Source organism: Macrotis lagotis, chromosome 7 (genome assembly GCF_037893015.1).
Source record: "Macrotis lagotis isolate mMagLag1 chromosome 7, bilby.v1.9.chrom.fasta, whole genome shotgun sequence".
NCBI classification, from domain to species: domain Eukaryota; kingdom Metazoa; phylum Chordata; class Mammalia; order Peramelemorphia; family Peramelidae; genus Macrotis; species Macrotis lagotis.
This window is the reverse complement of record NC_133664.1, coordinates 189,338,713-189,352,887: the sequence shown is the minus strand read 5'-3', so window position 1 is coordinate 189,352,887 and position 14,175 is coordinate 189,338,713. Positions and strand designations below refer to the sequence as shown.

The following is a 14,175-nucleotide window of genomic DNA, read 5'->3' as shown; positions in this document are numbered from 1 at the left end:
ATTATGACTAATTTAACTCCTAAACCAAAAAGTATTTTAATACTGTGGAAAAAGAGAAAACAAAACTTATATGGAGATTGTGCTTTTCACATGAGAGCTTCAAAACACTTTACTTTTTTATGGTGTCAATATGTGTACTCATGGAGAGGCTATGAGAACTATTAAGTTAAAAAAAATAAGGAAACAGTTAATAAAATATAAACCAAGTGCTACACATATGGAAAAAGAGAGAGAGAGAGAGAGAGAGAGAGAGAGAGAGATACTGACATTACAAAAGAAAAATGTTTAATTTGGGCAAGATCATACATCAAGTCAATGTCAAAGAAGAATATTCAATTTAGAATATCAGAATTCAGAAGATTTTAGAGGTTACTGTTCAGGAAGGTGGCTGTTCTATATTCTGCTGCCTACTTCCTTTGTTCCTTTACAATTATGATCAATGTCTGTGAATGAAAAATATGACTTCCTTTTTAAAAATATAAATGAATTGCTAACAATTCAGCAATGTAGCAAACAGGAGCATCACAGATATATTAAAAATGTTTTGAAAATTCATAATAATATTACAAATTTATATGCATTTTATATATATATATACATACTTTTTCAATTAAATTTTAAAACTCCTCCCTAAGTAGGAAAGGAACTACTTAAATATGCAATATATAAATATTAATTGCAACACAGAATTAACTAATGATAGCCATGGCTCAGTAGCTAATGGCAAGATTTTATCTTTCTAAGCTCCAAAGGTGCCAACCTTAATGTACTTTCTTGGCTAAATTTTAAACCAAAAATTAATCAATGTTTTTAACAATTTGTTTGAAAAGTCATCTTTTAAAATTCATACAAATGAATGAAACAAATATCTTTAGTATAACACTTTCTTGAAGTTTTTAGAAGATTTTAACTTTAAAAGTCTAAAACAATTTATAGAAATCACTTTAAAAATTCAATCCTAAACTTAATAGAACATTTTACAAAACAATTTTCCTTTTTTCAACATACCAGGATTGTGGATGCGATCCAGAAGCTTCACAGAACGTGCACTAACAACGCCCCCAACATGAACAAGAAATCCCGAAGGAAATGCCGTCAAGGTAAAAAATGGAAATTCCTGGTAGGAAAAAAGGGGTATGGGGAGAAAGTCAGTCAATAACTTGCAAAGTTCCAGTAACATATGTCAATTATTTTATTTATTCTGTCCACTGAAATCAGAGGCATGCCAGTTGTAGATATATTTTTAAAAATATATCATGTAATTCATTTGTTAACTTAAAACACTTAGATGGCATAGTAGATAGAAAGCAATGGGCATCCAAAAGGCCTGAGTCCAAATTCTGCTTCAAATCGATCCCTTCTCAACTGTGTGATCCTAGGCAAGTCACTTAACAGGGAGGCCTCAAACTCAGCTTATACATCTAAAAAATGAGGGATGAAGAGGAGAGAAGAAATTATAAACACCTATCTCAGGATTTTGAAAAACAAATAAGATAATATAAGTAAAGTACTTTGTAAACCTGACACTAATAAAACAACAAACTATTCTGTATAACAATGTTTCCAAGGGAAAATGTTTTCAGAGTTCCCGGGATTCCAAGTATATATATTTCACTCCCATTCCAGCCCTAATAACCAGAAACTCTTTCAAATCCAAGTTCTCTTTCATGATTTGGACAAGGCTATTAACAAGGTGATAGTAAAGAAGAGAAAAAGGCAGTGAAGAATGTCTCTAATTCTGAAATGACAAATACTGGGAGAGATAGAAATAAAAAAGAAGAGAGGAACTAGTAAGTGTACATCTTTTTAATGGTCACTGAATAAACATGTACTAACATTAATACCTTTTTAAAGATCACTGGAATCAGAGTAAAATAAGAAAAAAGCTCTGAAGATCAAAAAACAAGTCTCAATGTCCCCATTCATTAATAAACTCATGCCATTCATTCACAAATTATTTAGTTCTTTTAAAACAATTCTATATGAAAGTACTGAGGTTGAGAGAAGATTAAATGATCTGCCAATAATCACAAAACTAGTAAGTGTCTGAGTGTGTAATCTTGATTCCAAGTCCAGTACTTTATCTATTGTCCCCTATTAAAAGCATATATAAGAATAACTAGATCAAATGGTCAAGATGGATCCAAATCTGCACCACCAGCAGAATTGCTTATATCAATTTTACCCTAAGTACATCAAAGTATCGATACAACAAAAAAGTAAATGTTCAGTATCACATTTTGTAAAAATCACATTTTACAGATAGTAACAACTTAATAAGTAGTACCTAAAGTATCATAAACAGTGTTAAAGAAGTGATAGGAAGGGCTCTTTCAGAGTCATGGACCCTTAAAGGGGTATATAGACAGATTTCTATGGGTCCATAAATTGGATGGGAAAAAAATTTTCTAACAATAAGTCCACAGATTTGGGCAGCCTGCCAAAGGGACTCAAAGATACTTCTCTGAAGTAGAGAAACAATCTATTACTGTTTAAGTTGGACCTTTACAGAAATAATAGTGTCTACATTTAAGGAGAGAGACAAGGTGACATAATGAAAAGGTGCTGTTTTGGAATCCTGAAAATTGGTCTGGTTCCTTTCTCTGATAATATCCGAGGTACCTATTCCAACAACCTGCCTCATAGTTAAGAGAAGCAGATTAAAAGTTTTTAAAGCACTTTGCAAAACTTTAATTTTCAAAGTGATATATATGTATATAAGTAGCTATGGCTATTGCTGCTATTAAAAAAGGTCTTTTTTTAGGGTCTTAATAACAATAAAGTTAGCAATTACTAGTGTTTTAATGCTGGCAAAGCATTATACACATGTTAACTTATTTGAATTCTTCAAAGGTTCTTCAAAGACATGAGTAATAATGGTTAAGTTTAACTCAACAAGCAAAGACTGACAAAAAAACTTTTGATCTACTCATTGGGTTTATCAAAATGTATCAGTTAGGGGAAGCCAGGTGGCAAAGTAGATAGAGCACCAGCCCTGGAGTCAGGAGACCCTGAGTTCAAATCTGGCCTCAGATATTTAATAATTACCTAGCTGTGTGGCCTTGGGCAAGCCACTTAACCCCATTTGTCTTGCAAAAACTAAAAAATATATATATATATATATATATATATATATATATATATCAGTTAAAAGAATTAATCATGCAAAATTAAATGTCTTATAGATAAGAAAAAATTGGAGTTATTATACCTTTTTCTTCCCTGAAATGCTAGGGTTTTTTTTTTAATTATTAAAACATACGGAGGTGGCACAGTGGATAGAGCACCAGTCCTGGAGTCAGGAGGACCTGAGTTCAAATTCCACCTCAGACACTTAATACTTAAGCTGTGTGACCTTGGGCAAGTCACTTAATCCCATTGCTTTGCCCAAAAAAAACCCTAAAAAACAAAAACATATGCATAGACTTGGAGTTTGAAGGGATCTCCAAAGTTATGTAGTACAACCTATACATGAACATATACCACAAATCTATCATTAGTCAATTAGAGAAGATCTTCAACTAGGAGGAACCCACTCCCTTCTAAAGTGGCCCATACTACTTTTAGATAATTTTAATTACAGGGAAGTTTTGCTTGTTAACTATACTTTGCATCAAAGTCTAAACATTTAAGACTGACTTCTTTCTTAGTGTCTTTTTTTGAATTTCTGGGCAACCCTACACTGTAACTACTCTCTAGCTTAGAGAACATATGTATTATGTGAAATGCCCAAGAAGAAGAGTTTTAACAGTACACTGAAGGGCTATACTAAAGAACCTTAAGTCTCAAAGACTTAGGTAAGGAGACATTAAGATAACTTGATGATGGGGCAGCTAGGTGGCACAGTGGATAAAGCACCGGCCCTGGAGTCAGGAGTACCTGGGTTCAAATCCGGTCTCAGACACTCAATAATTACCTAGCTGTGTGGCCTTGGGCAAGTCACTTAACCCCATTTGCCTTGCAAAAACCTAAACAAACAAACAAAAAAAGATAACTTGATGAAAGTAAACTATATCCTTTTAAAAAGATTAAAAAGCAAGTGTTCTTGCATAAACATAAATATCAAAAACAAGAATTAGATCTTTCCATTACACAGGTAATAATCTGTTAAAGCTGCTATTGTGGAATATCAATAATGTGAATTCAAAAATTAATTTGCTCTGAAGGAAGCTAGTCCTTCCTGAATCAGACTAAAAATACTGTATGAGGGGAGAGGGGGGTGTAGAGGATAGGGAAAGGAAAGGGAATAAGGATTTTAAGAACTTTACAAATACTATTTCATTTTATACTAATTAAAATTCTGTGAGATAGGTGCCATTATTATCCCCATTTTGCAGCTGAGGAAACTGAGGCAAACAGAAGTCAAGTGACTTTCTCAAGGTCACAGAGCTTATAAGAAGCTGAGGTTAAATTTGAAGTCAGGTCTTCTTACCTCTAAGCCCAGCATTCTAATCACTGCATCATCAAGCTACAGATTATAAGCAACAATTAAAATTTAGGAAGCAGTCAATATGCTGCACACAGAAAATAACTGCTTTATGTTTGGGGAAAGTAAGATACTAACAGAAAACACTCGTACTGGTGTTAGTGAAAAGTAAGTCTATATGTAAAAACCCAAAGTCATGAAAAAACTTAAATACATTTATCTTTCTCTTTTCCTTCTATGAAGTAGACACTTATCACTTAAGTGCTTACTTTTTTTTGGCACGTGAAACAATAAACTCTTAAAGAATGTTGGGCTGAGAAGGGATTTTTTTTCTTTTCTCAAATAAATATTTAAATTATGCTCCTTGCTCCACAAGGAGGAAAACAAAGTATGAAGAGAATTAGGATCTAAGTGGATCCATAGTCATTAAGCAATCTGAGGTTTCCACCAAGCATGTGTTTGGGTATATGTGGAGTACATACTGTATGTTTCAGTGTTTCTAGTTCTAAATAGTTCTTAAAACATGTCCATTAGCAACACAGCCACAAGTAAATGAAACAAATCATGTAAACAAATTACACTCAATCCATTATTACAAATTACTGGACTTCTTGCATTTAGGCACCTGTTATGGAGACTCAACAGGTAGTTAGAAGTTAAACGATTCAGGCATACTGCCATGCTTTGTTTTTTTCAGGTCATGAAGGAAATTACAGTTTACAATAACAAATTTCAATCCCATATGGATCATCCTATGGGCTTCAAGTTTGCTATAAGAATGAAATTCCAGTATAAAATACAAAGTAATATTCACTGTATTTCTAAAGACATGTAAAATTTTAGGCACAGACATATTAAAGACACCATATACATATAAAATTCCATTACATCAAAATCCAGGAGACCTCAAATTACTAATTTGTAATTATTATGATTTGATTAAATCACATTTCAATTCTAATGAGACAAAAGTAAGAGAATTCAAAGATCTGGAGGCAGTGAATTAAAAAATTTTAAAGGTTTCTTGAATCCATTAAGAAAAAGGAGGAGGTAGTCATGCATGCATCTACCTTTATTTTCATCTGTTTTCTTCTCTAAGAGCATTGGTCTTTTTGTATTCTTCTTATAAGGTAGGGTTATTCAAATGGGATTAGATGATTAGTTTAAATGAAGAAGAGGTGAAGAATAGTTGAATGATATTTGTTACTTAATGACAAAGCAAGAAAATTGCTGCTTAGCTGTTGGTTCAGTTCCGTTCTCTTTGCCTCGTTGGGAGGCAAACAAGACCCACAGAATTATGGGGAAAAGGAATGGAGATGAATTTGTCCTCAAAAAAACCTATTTTGGTAACAGTTATGGTATGCAGAATCCTTCTTTATATTGATTGGTTATTTGTCATAATAGAATTTTATGTGTATTTTTAAATGCCAGCATAAAATAGGAAATGTAAGAAAAGGTTTTTCTTTTTAAAAGTGCTTAGAATTTTCAAAATAAAATCATTTGCAACTGAAAGCTAACTACAGGTGTCTGAAAAATAAATGAAAAATATATTATCATGCATCATATTAGTTAATGGTTTTCACAAGTGCTGTTAAATAAAATATATTAACATGGTACATTATGAACTAGCAACATTTCCAAAAGAAAAAAAAAAGCTTAAACAAATTTTAAGTAACAAGATTAAAATTTTAAAAGCTCTCAATCCAAGAAACAAAAAGACTCTCACACATTTTTAGAAACATACCCGACTTCTACAGAACCTATGAGGCGATCCTCCCTTAGCAATGAATAACACAAAAAAATGAAAAGAGAAAATCATCCAAAAACTATAACTATTCATTTCCCCCTGAGATATTTAAATATATATATATACATATTTAGTTTATAAGAAATAATATGGAAGTCTAAATAATCATGTTACATTAAAAAATCCAAATATGAAATTTGTGAATTTCATATTATTTTCATGGGAACTAAACAATGAAAAGAATAATTTAAAATAAAATATAGGAATATTTTAACTATATTATCTATAACTGAAATTACATTACTTATTTTCTACAATATCATTTGAAAAAGAAATTAGAAAAAACTTCTAAACACAGCATAACTTTTCTTCAATGTCATGATTATCTATAATTAGATTCCAAGACAAAAAAAAAAAGTTAATTACCTTCCATGGTTACTCCACATCAGTTTTGTAGTACAAGAATATATAAGCTAATATTTTAAATGTATGATAAATTTTTTAAAACTATATTATTGCTATTGTAAACTCTTTAGAGGGACTCATGAAAATATACTGTACAAAAAAAAGTTAAACACAAGGTAATAACATCACATGAATGCATCACAATTTTTTACACCATTAACAATATAAGAACAATGAAATTGTCCTGAAATTGTAATTCCTTACCCTCTGTTCCAGCGCTGATTGAGTCTGCTGTCTTAAAAGAGCTTTAAATGGCCCCCCTTCTTTTCCAGCACTCCCACTGCCCATTCCTAAGAAATATCAGCAAATAAATAATAACTTTGGAAACAACCAACTTTCAAAGAAATAGAAAACTTCAGTGAAATTAATTTTCTGCCATGAGTTCCCCCCTAAATTATTTTAAAATGCATCAAGCAAAATATTTTATTTAAATTAGTATCAGCAAAACAAAAAATCATATATGGTCAAATACTTCATTTTGTATACTGAAGTTTCCCTTGCAGTGAAAGTTTCCTAGTGTACTAAATAGGTTTACAATGTTTTTACAAAGTCTAAGTAGTGCAAAATTTTGGGTTAACTTCCTTTAATAATAGAAATAATGTTAAAGGGATAAATATTTGTACCCTAGAAGGTTCTCCTTTAAGAAAAATTTAATTATAAATAAGTGTCTACTGAAAATAAATTAGTTTTATGTATTTTTTCAAATACATAATCATTGTCAATAACTTCCCATATGACGTTGGGTAAAACACATAACCTCTCTGACCATCTCTTTCCTCATTTGTAAAATGGAGGTAGGTTGGATTAGTTCATCCTTCCCTACTTTAAAACTCAAAAATTCTAAAAAAACATTGATTATCATGTCAAAGAATTATATTTGGATCTATTTACTTATAGTAAATATAACAGTCACAGAGGAAATTCAATGATTGCTTCAAAATATTCTAATGAACCCAAATGTTTAAGCTATTTCAAAATAGTCTAAAATCTAAATTGTGCTCTACCATATAATTATATCTAATGATATCCATACTTTTCAAAGCTCTCTCAAAGAACTCAACACAAAATCATAAGCTATGTAGTTCTGAAAGAACTTTATTTAGCAAACATTTACCTATATTTTAAAATTTTAATGTTACATTACTTTCCCTACCTTTTCTTCTTCTTTTGATAATACCAACTGACTAAATCAGGGCAAAAGAATTATATTGGTATAGGTGAGAAGCAAGAATTTGAAACACTAACAATAGGAGCTCAATCCCACCCTATTCAAAACTGATGTACACAAGTCAGGCTTACTAAAATTCCCTATATAAGAACTAGTTTACTTGTGTAAAAACTATTATATTTTTAGCTGTTCTTGGATAAGGAAACAAAGATTAGCATATGTATAGTCCCATTCTGGTGGGGAGGTTTTCCCCCAGAAAAATTAATTCTTTTAATTTATAATATACTTTCTAGGGACTATACAATACTAACTAGAGACACAAAATAAAGATCTTTATACAAAGCATACTGAAAGCACAAAACAAAATGGATTCCTTAGAGAAAAAGACACCACCACCACCACCAAGGAATCTTAGCAGAACATTACAATGTTTATGTCAATGGAATGAAATAAGGGAAAGCGAAAATGAAAATTAGAAGCCTAATGAGACAAACTAATTTGAACAAAATAACTACATTTTCAAATGGCTGCTAACATGATAATAGGGATCCAATCATATGAATGAAGTTAATGTGAAGAGAAGTTCAAGTAAATGAGCCAAAATAGGAATCCTACTAACTGTAAGACAAAGTATGTATTCTTAGGTCTTAATTTCTTGAAAACATAAAACTTTTAAATATAATAAAAAAAATTTATGCTGTCAGCATCATTTTACAAAAAATTACCAAACATTTAAATACCCATGAGTGAACTCAGAAATTGTCTCATATGGGTTCTTTTTTTCTTTTGTAAATAAGAAAAATAGATGCTCCTTGTATAACACCCAATAATTCCTTATAAGACTACAATTACTTTGTTAAACTGTGCTTTTTTTTTAAATGGGGGGAAAAAAGCTGTTATAGTTTGAGCCTACCAGAAGCAGCCAGGAGCAACTCTTCACTGAAAGAAACACTTTTCCTCAGAACAACTGGTCTGATATGGCTAGAGTGATGAGGGGTAAGGCTAGATTCCGAGAAGAGACAGGACTTTTTAAGATGAGGGGAACCAGAAGAGATAGAGGGGGAGCTGGGACACAGGAAAATCCTAGGCCCTTGTGAGTAAGGTGCTGTGGAGGAAAGTGGTAGAGAAAAGATGTAGATTCAGAAGATGACCAGAAAAAGCAGAATAAGGAAAGCAATGATGAAACAAAACATAACATTAAAATGATTTTTTTTAAATGCAGACATACAGCCACCTTATGAAAAGTTCCCATTAGGAAACAGTAATGCCAAGACCATATAATGTCACAATGTAGATGAAAAGCATATTATACAGACTTTAAAATGAAAACATTTACTATAAGCTTTATTAGGTTCTTTAGTATTCTTTAATATCTTAATTAAGAATTAAGGATATTCTAGTCTATTTTAAATTTCTCCAAGAATATATTAAATTTAAGCTACGTTTAATTTTTAAATATAAGTACTAATTCAAATATATCAAATTTAAAATACATTTAAGGACTAAAACTTGGATAGTTATAAATTTTTAAATGTTTCTGTATGCATAAAGCAAAATGTTGCAGTACATACTACAATAACATATTTTAAGTGGGTAATACACTAAAAACTTTTAAATGGATTTATCATCTCATCAATTTGGCTAATCATTCTAATGATTTTATTTGCTATTTATTACATCACTAATAATTTTTGTTTCAGTAGGTAGATGCTTTTGACTTCAAATTAAGTCAAGCAATGTTTTATGCAAATTTAAAACACATTATCAATATTTTTAATATTTTTCTCTCTGATAAAGATGTTTTATTTTCATTCTATTATCACAAATATATTCCTATATTAAAGATCAAATGATATCCCATGAATCAAAACAACTATATGCAGTATTTTATACCTGTCTTCCAAAGGCCAACATAAAACATATTCTACTAAACTATTAACCAATTATAGAAAGAGCTAAGATAAAATTAAAAAAGTAGAGAAGCTTCCCAATGAAAGGACTAATTAATAGTTTAGATTTTGTATTCTAAATTATTTAGATTTTTTTAAAAAAGAAATAAATTTAAAACTGCCCAAATGCAAATGTTAGCCTCTACCTACAAAAAGAAAAATTATTTCCTCACTCAATCACATTTCAATTTTGATTTTTGTTCTTAAAAGAACAATCACTTCCTAGGTGGGTTTTATGTATTTTACATGTAGTATCAATTTCTATTTCTTTAAACATACATTCTCCTACATTTTTAGTTTTCTTTTAATTCTAGAAGTTGTCTCAAATTTTTTTCTGAAACCAAAAGAAATAAAATAAGCAGATAAGGAAGCCAGTAAAAGATGACTATTTTGCTAGTTGTTTGGAGACAACTACCACGTACGTCCAGCCATTAACTTTGGATACGCATTATCCTAATTAGTTCTTGTCATCAGACAGGGAATTTCTTATATGTCAACTGTCTTCATCAATCTAGTTCCATTATCTACATGAACTTTTAATCTTGGAAAGTTGCCATAGTCACTATGGCACTCTGATTGTGTCAGAAGCAAGATATGAACATAGCTTTTTCAAACTTGAAGGACAGTTCTTTATAACCTACACCAGGCTCCCTCTCTGAGTAGCCATATACACTAAGAGAAACATGAAGATATAGATTGATTTATTTAAATAAATTTCAAGGAATATAACAGACTCAGGTAAAATCAAATAATTAAAGTATCAACTATATTGTCTACCTTTTTTTTGACATTTATGAAACTTAAAATATGTTACTGTTATGAGGCAGTAATAGACAACCCAACTGAAAAAAATATATATAATGCACTGCATAAATTTATAAACAAAATATGTCTAACTCCTTAGTTCGAAGAAAATAAAAATAAAAGCTAAAAAGAAATGTTTCTAGGCATCTATTTAAAATTGAATTATAAAAAGTTTTTATTGGTCCAGTTCAGTTATGAAATAGAACCTATAAAGAGGGAATTTAGGAATCAATCCATCAATCCCTAAAGAAACATCTTCTAAACTATTTGAAAACAACACAGGAAAACCAGTTAATACTAAAAATTAATTTGCTCACTGGTTCCTATGCTACATAAAATAATCATACATTTGGGTTCTTAGGATGACAAAGATAGAGGACATAATTAAAATTTTGGTACATGTGTGTGAAGATTCTTTGGTATAAACACACTATCTGGTAAGTTTAAATGGTTAAAAATCAGACAAACCAAAATATTTGACGAGGAAAAAAAATACAAATTCACTTAATTTTTTTCAAATTAGATGCAATCAAAGGGACAGCTATACAGGGCAGCTAGGTGGCTCAGTGGATAAAGCACCAGCCCTGAAGTCAGGAGTACCTGGGTTCAAATCTGGTCTCAGACACTTAATAATTATCTAGCTGTGTGGCCTTGGGCAAGCCACTTAACCCCATTTGACCTTGCAAAAAAAAAACCTAAAAAAAAAGGGACATCTATGTAGCACAGCAGATAGAGCAACAGTGCTGGACTAAGAAGGACCTGAGCTCAAATCCAACCTCAGAAGCTTAATACTTACTTAGCTGTGTAACCTTGGGCAAGTCACTTAACCCTACTGTCTAATAAAACTTAAAAAAATTAGATGCAATATATTTTTTTCCAAGTAGAAAGAATTGAAAGCCAGTATCTACTACTTTAATTTCTTAAACTCTAAAACACCAGCTATTGTTAAAGAAACTGCCTCTGCACAAAGATGAAAAGGGAACTTTTCAAAGCTCATGAAATAAAATCTACAAGATCTAACCAATTTTGAAAGAATTTTTACATTTGGAATATTACTTGAAGGCATAGCAATTTAGATTCAGAACAAATACTCAGGAGTTGTGGATGTGAGCTTCAGCACAGGCCTTGGAACTACATGAAATGATGTTACCTTAAAGTTCTAATAAAAAGAAAAACTAAAAGCTACTCATTCTTTTAAACCTCTACAATCCTCACTATGATTTTTATACCAACTAACATACTATATATTTTAAGCCTAATCAATTTCCCTTTAGAGAACAATAACTTTTCATGACTTCAAGTCTCTTCTGTCAGCAATTTTAGTTTGGGCCCCATTTATTTTAGAATCATTAGGGCAAAAGTGCCATAGGCAGATGTCTTAAACTTTTATTATACTACGACTTAAATTGCCAAGTGTTTTAAACATGATAGATGATCTAAAGAAATGTATGTACTTTCTTGTTAAATTCTGAACTATTAATTAACAAACTGAATTATTTTTACCTGCAGCATGATGTGAAAATAAAGATCAGAAAACTCAGGTTTCTTTTCAAGTAAGCATCAAAATTGCTTTCTCAATTTGTGTTCTCTTTAATGATTTCATTTATTAAATCTAACTCAGCTTAAAAAAAAAGTTTAAAAAAAAAATCACAAGTATTTCCTTTATTCTTGAAGCTTCCATACTTTTAAAATTAGATTTGATTTCAAGGAGTAAGACAAAATGATACAAAAGCTATTTTTAAAAATGTGGATTAAATCACATTGAAAAATGTCCCAGATCAAAATGCAGTTTATAAAAATCCTATCACCCCAATTCTTTTTTCCTCCAATTTCTTAAAATATTTTTGTTAGTCTTTTTTTTTTGGTCTATCCTAGAGATGAAAAAATAATCAATGACTAACTCCCCCCAAAAATTCTAAGCAAATTTTGACAAAATAGGGGACCAGGGTAAGGAATGAATGGAAGGAGCAAGGAGCTTTTGAGAGGGGAAAGATAAGAATTCAGAAATATGCAAAAACAACTGGAGCAAAAATGGTATTTTTCTACCTTATAGGATAGAACAAGCAAACTTCAAAACTAACGATAATATATCACTTATTAATGTGACACTACCATCCCAGAGGGATTTGTAGGTGTTGTTTTGTAATATTTTGAATTTTATAGGATTAAATTCAGAATGAGGTCTTTAAAAAGAACATAGATAAATCCAAAAATATATTTATTACATGAGGAATTTGATTTCACATTTTTACTAATAAGTTAACTCTTCAACTACCTAATACGTTTTAATAAAATGTGATTCTAACAAATTATAGTATTAAACAAAATATCTATAGGTAAAATGAGAATTGTGTTTGTTATCCAATTTCTCACTTAAACTATCAAAAAAGCTTAAACCTCTGAGCTATCAACCTAGGTGGCAGAAATCACATCAAATTAATTCCTGCCTTGTAAAAATATATTCATATTTTAATTGTGACAGTCAAAAATTATTAGTGCTGGCATCATTTTTATTAAATTATATGCCAAAAGCAGAAGAAAAAGTTTGGATGAAAAGCCAACAAGAACAGAACCAAATTATAAAAGCGGGTGGAAGCGCCTTACCAGTTTTGGGTGTCAAACTCAAATCTGTGTCAGAAGAAGAGGACTGTCGACTGTAGGACTTGGAAGGTGAAAAGGAATAAGTTTGATTTTTCAGAGGGGTGGAGGGTCCTGATGAGTGAGTATTGGGATTGGGATCTTCATTGAAGGGAATCCTGCCAGAAGAAGGTGGAAAGATATTAAGCAATCATGTGCCCAAAGGATCTGGCTGATGGCAGCATGATCCAAACACCAGGATGGGATGGGTTGGGGGTTGGGCCAGCAGTCATTTCTTAAGGGTAAAGCTGGGAATGAGGTCAAAGACAAAGAATTTCTATTTACCCATTCAGTACTCTTCAGATAAATATCTGCACTGAAACAGTTAACGAGCCAAGTAAAAGGCATGAAATGTCAGACTCAGGGAAAAAAATATACCAAAGAGAAATAACCAAAGAGAATAAATACATGGTTGAAAATATTTTCAAATAAACAATGCTTTTTGATTCCAGTTACAAAAGAAAAAAATGATGATGACTGCAAATGATGTGTGTAAATATACCCAAATATACTGATATTTGCACACATATATATCTTCCAAAAAAAAAATGTTTCCTTATCCTATAGCATCAAGAGTGCCACAGCTAAAAACAAAGCAATGAAGAAAATGGATATAGCCACACTGAAACATTTCTGTTTCGTGCAGAATCACTGCTTACCTGTTCTCCAACAAGATCTCTTCCATAGAATTACACAAGCCATACTTAAAAGGTTTTATAAAAGAAGAAACAGAAGACATAGATCATTTGGACAAAAATTAGTTTTCTGCCCAATCACAATTCTGGTGTCCAAGTAAAACCAGAAAGCAAATGCAAAAGTTACAAATTGGAGTACACCACTGTAAATTTATAAGAGAGAACAATTTGAAAACAAGTGTATGGACTATGGAAGAGACTTTGGAAGTGAAAAGGACACTTTCTCTTCCAAACAACTATAACCTCTGTTTTATCAGTTGAATACAGTAGTTCTTCACCGACAG

At 31.2% G+C, this 14,175-nt stretch overlaps 1 protein-coding gene across 16 annotated transcripts in view; it reads right to left on the bottom strand.

Annotated features, from left to right (window-relative positions):
- The window catches only part of C2CD5 (C2 calcium dependent domain containing 5), a 131,290-nt gene that overhangs the window by 87,202 nt on the left and 29,913 nt on the right, over nt 1-14,175 (bottom strand). For 10 of the 16 annotated variants that reach the window (XM_074194270.1, XM_074194276.1, XM_074194277.1 and 7 more), the window contains 5 exons: nt 13,164-13,315; nt 8,720-8,911; nt 6,843-6,928; nt 6,171-6,203; nt 1,009-1,117 (listed from right to left, as the gene is read on the bottom strand). In XM_074194270.1, coding sequence (XP_074050371.1) covers nt 1,009-1,117; nt 6,171-6,203; nt 6,843-6,928; nt 8,720-8,911; nt 13,164-13,315 — 572 coding nt within the window. The remainder of the gene's footprint in view (nt 1-1,008; nt 1,118-6,170; nt 6,204-6,842; nt 6,929-8,719; nt 8,912-13,163; nt 13,316-14,175) is intronic. The other 6 variants (XM_074194283.1, XM_074194282.1, XM_074194284.1 and 3 more) reach the window with 4 other exon arrangements.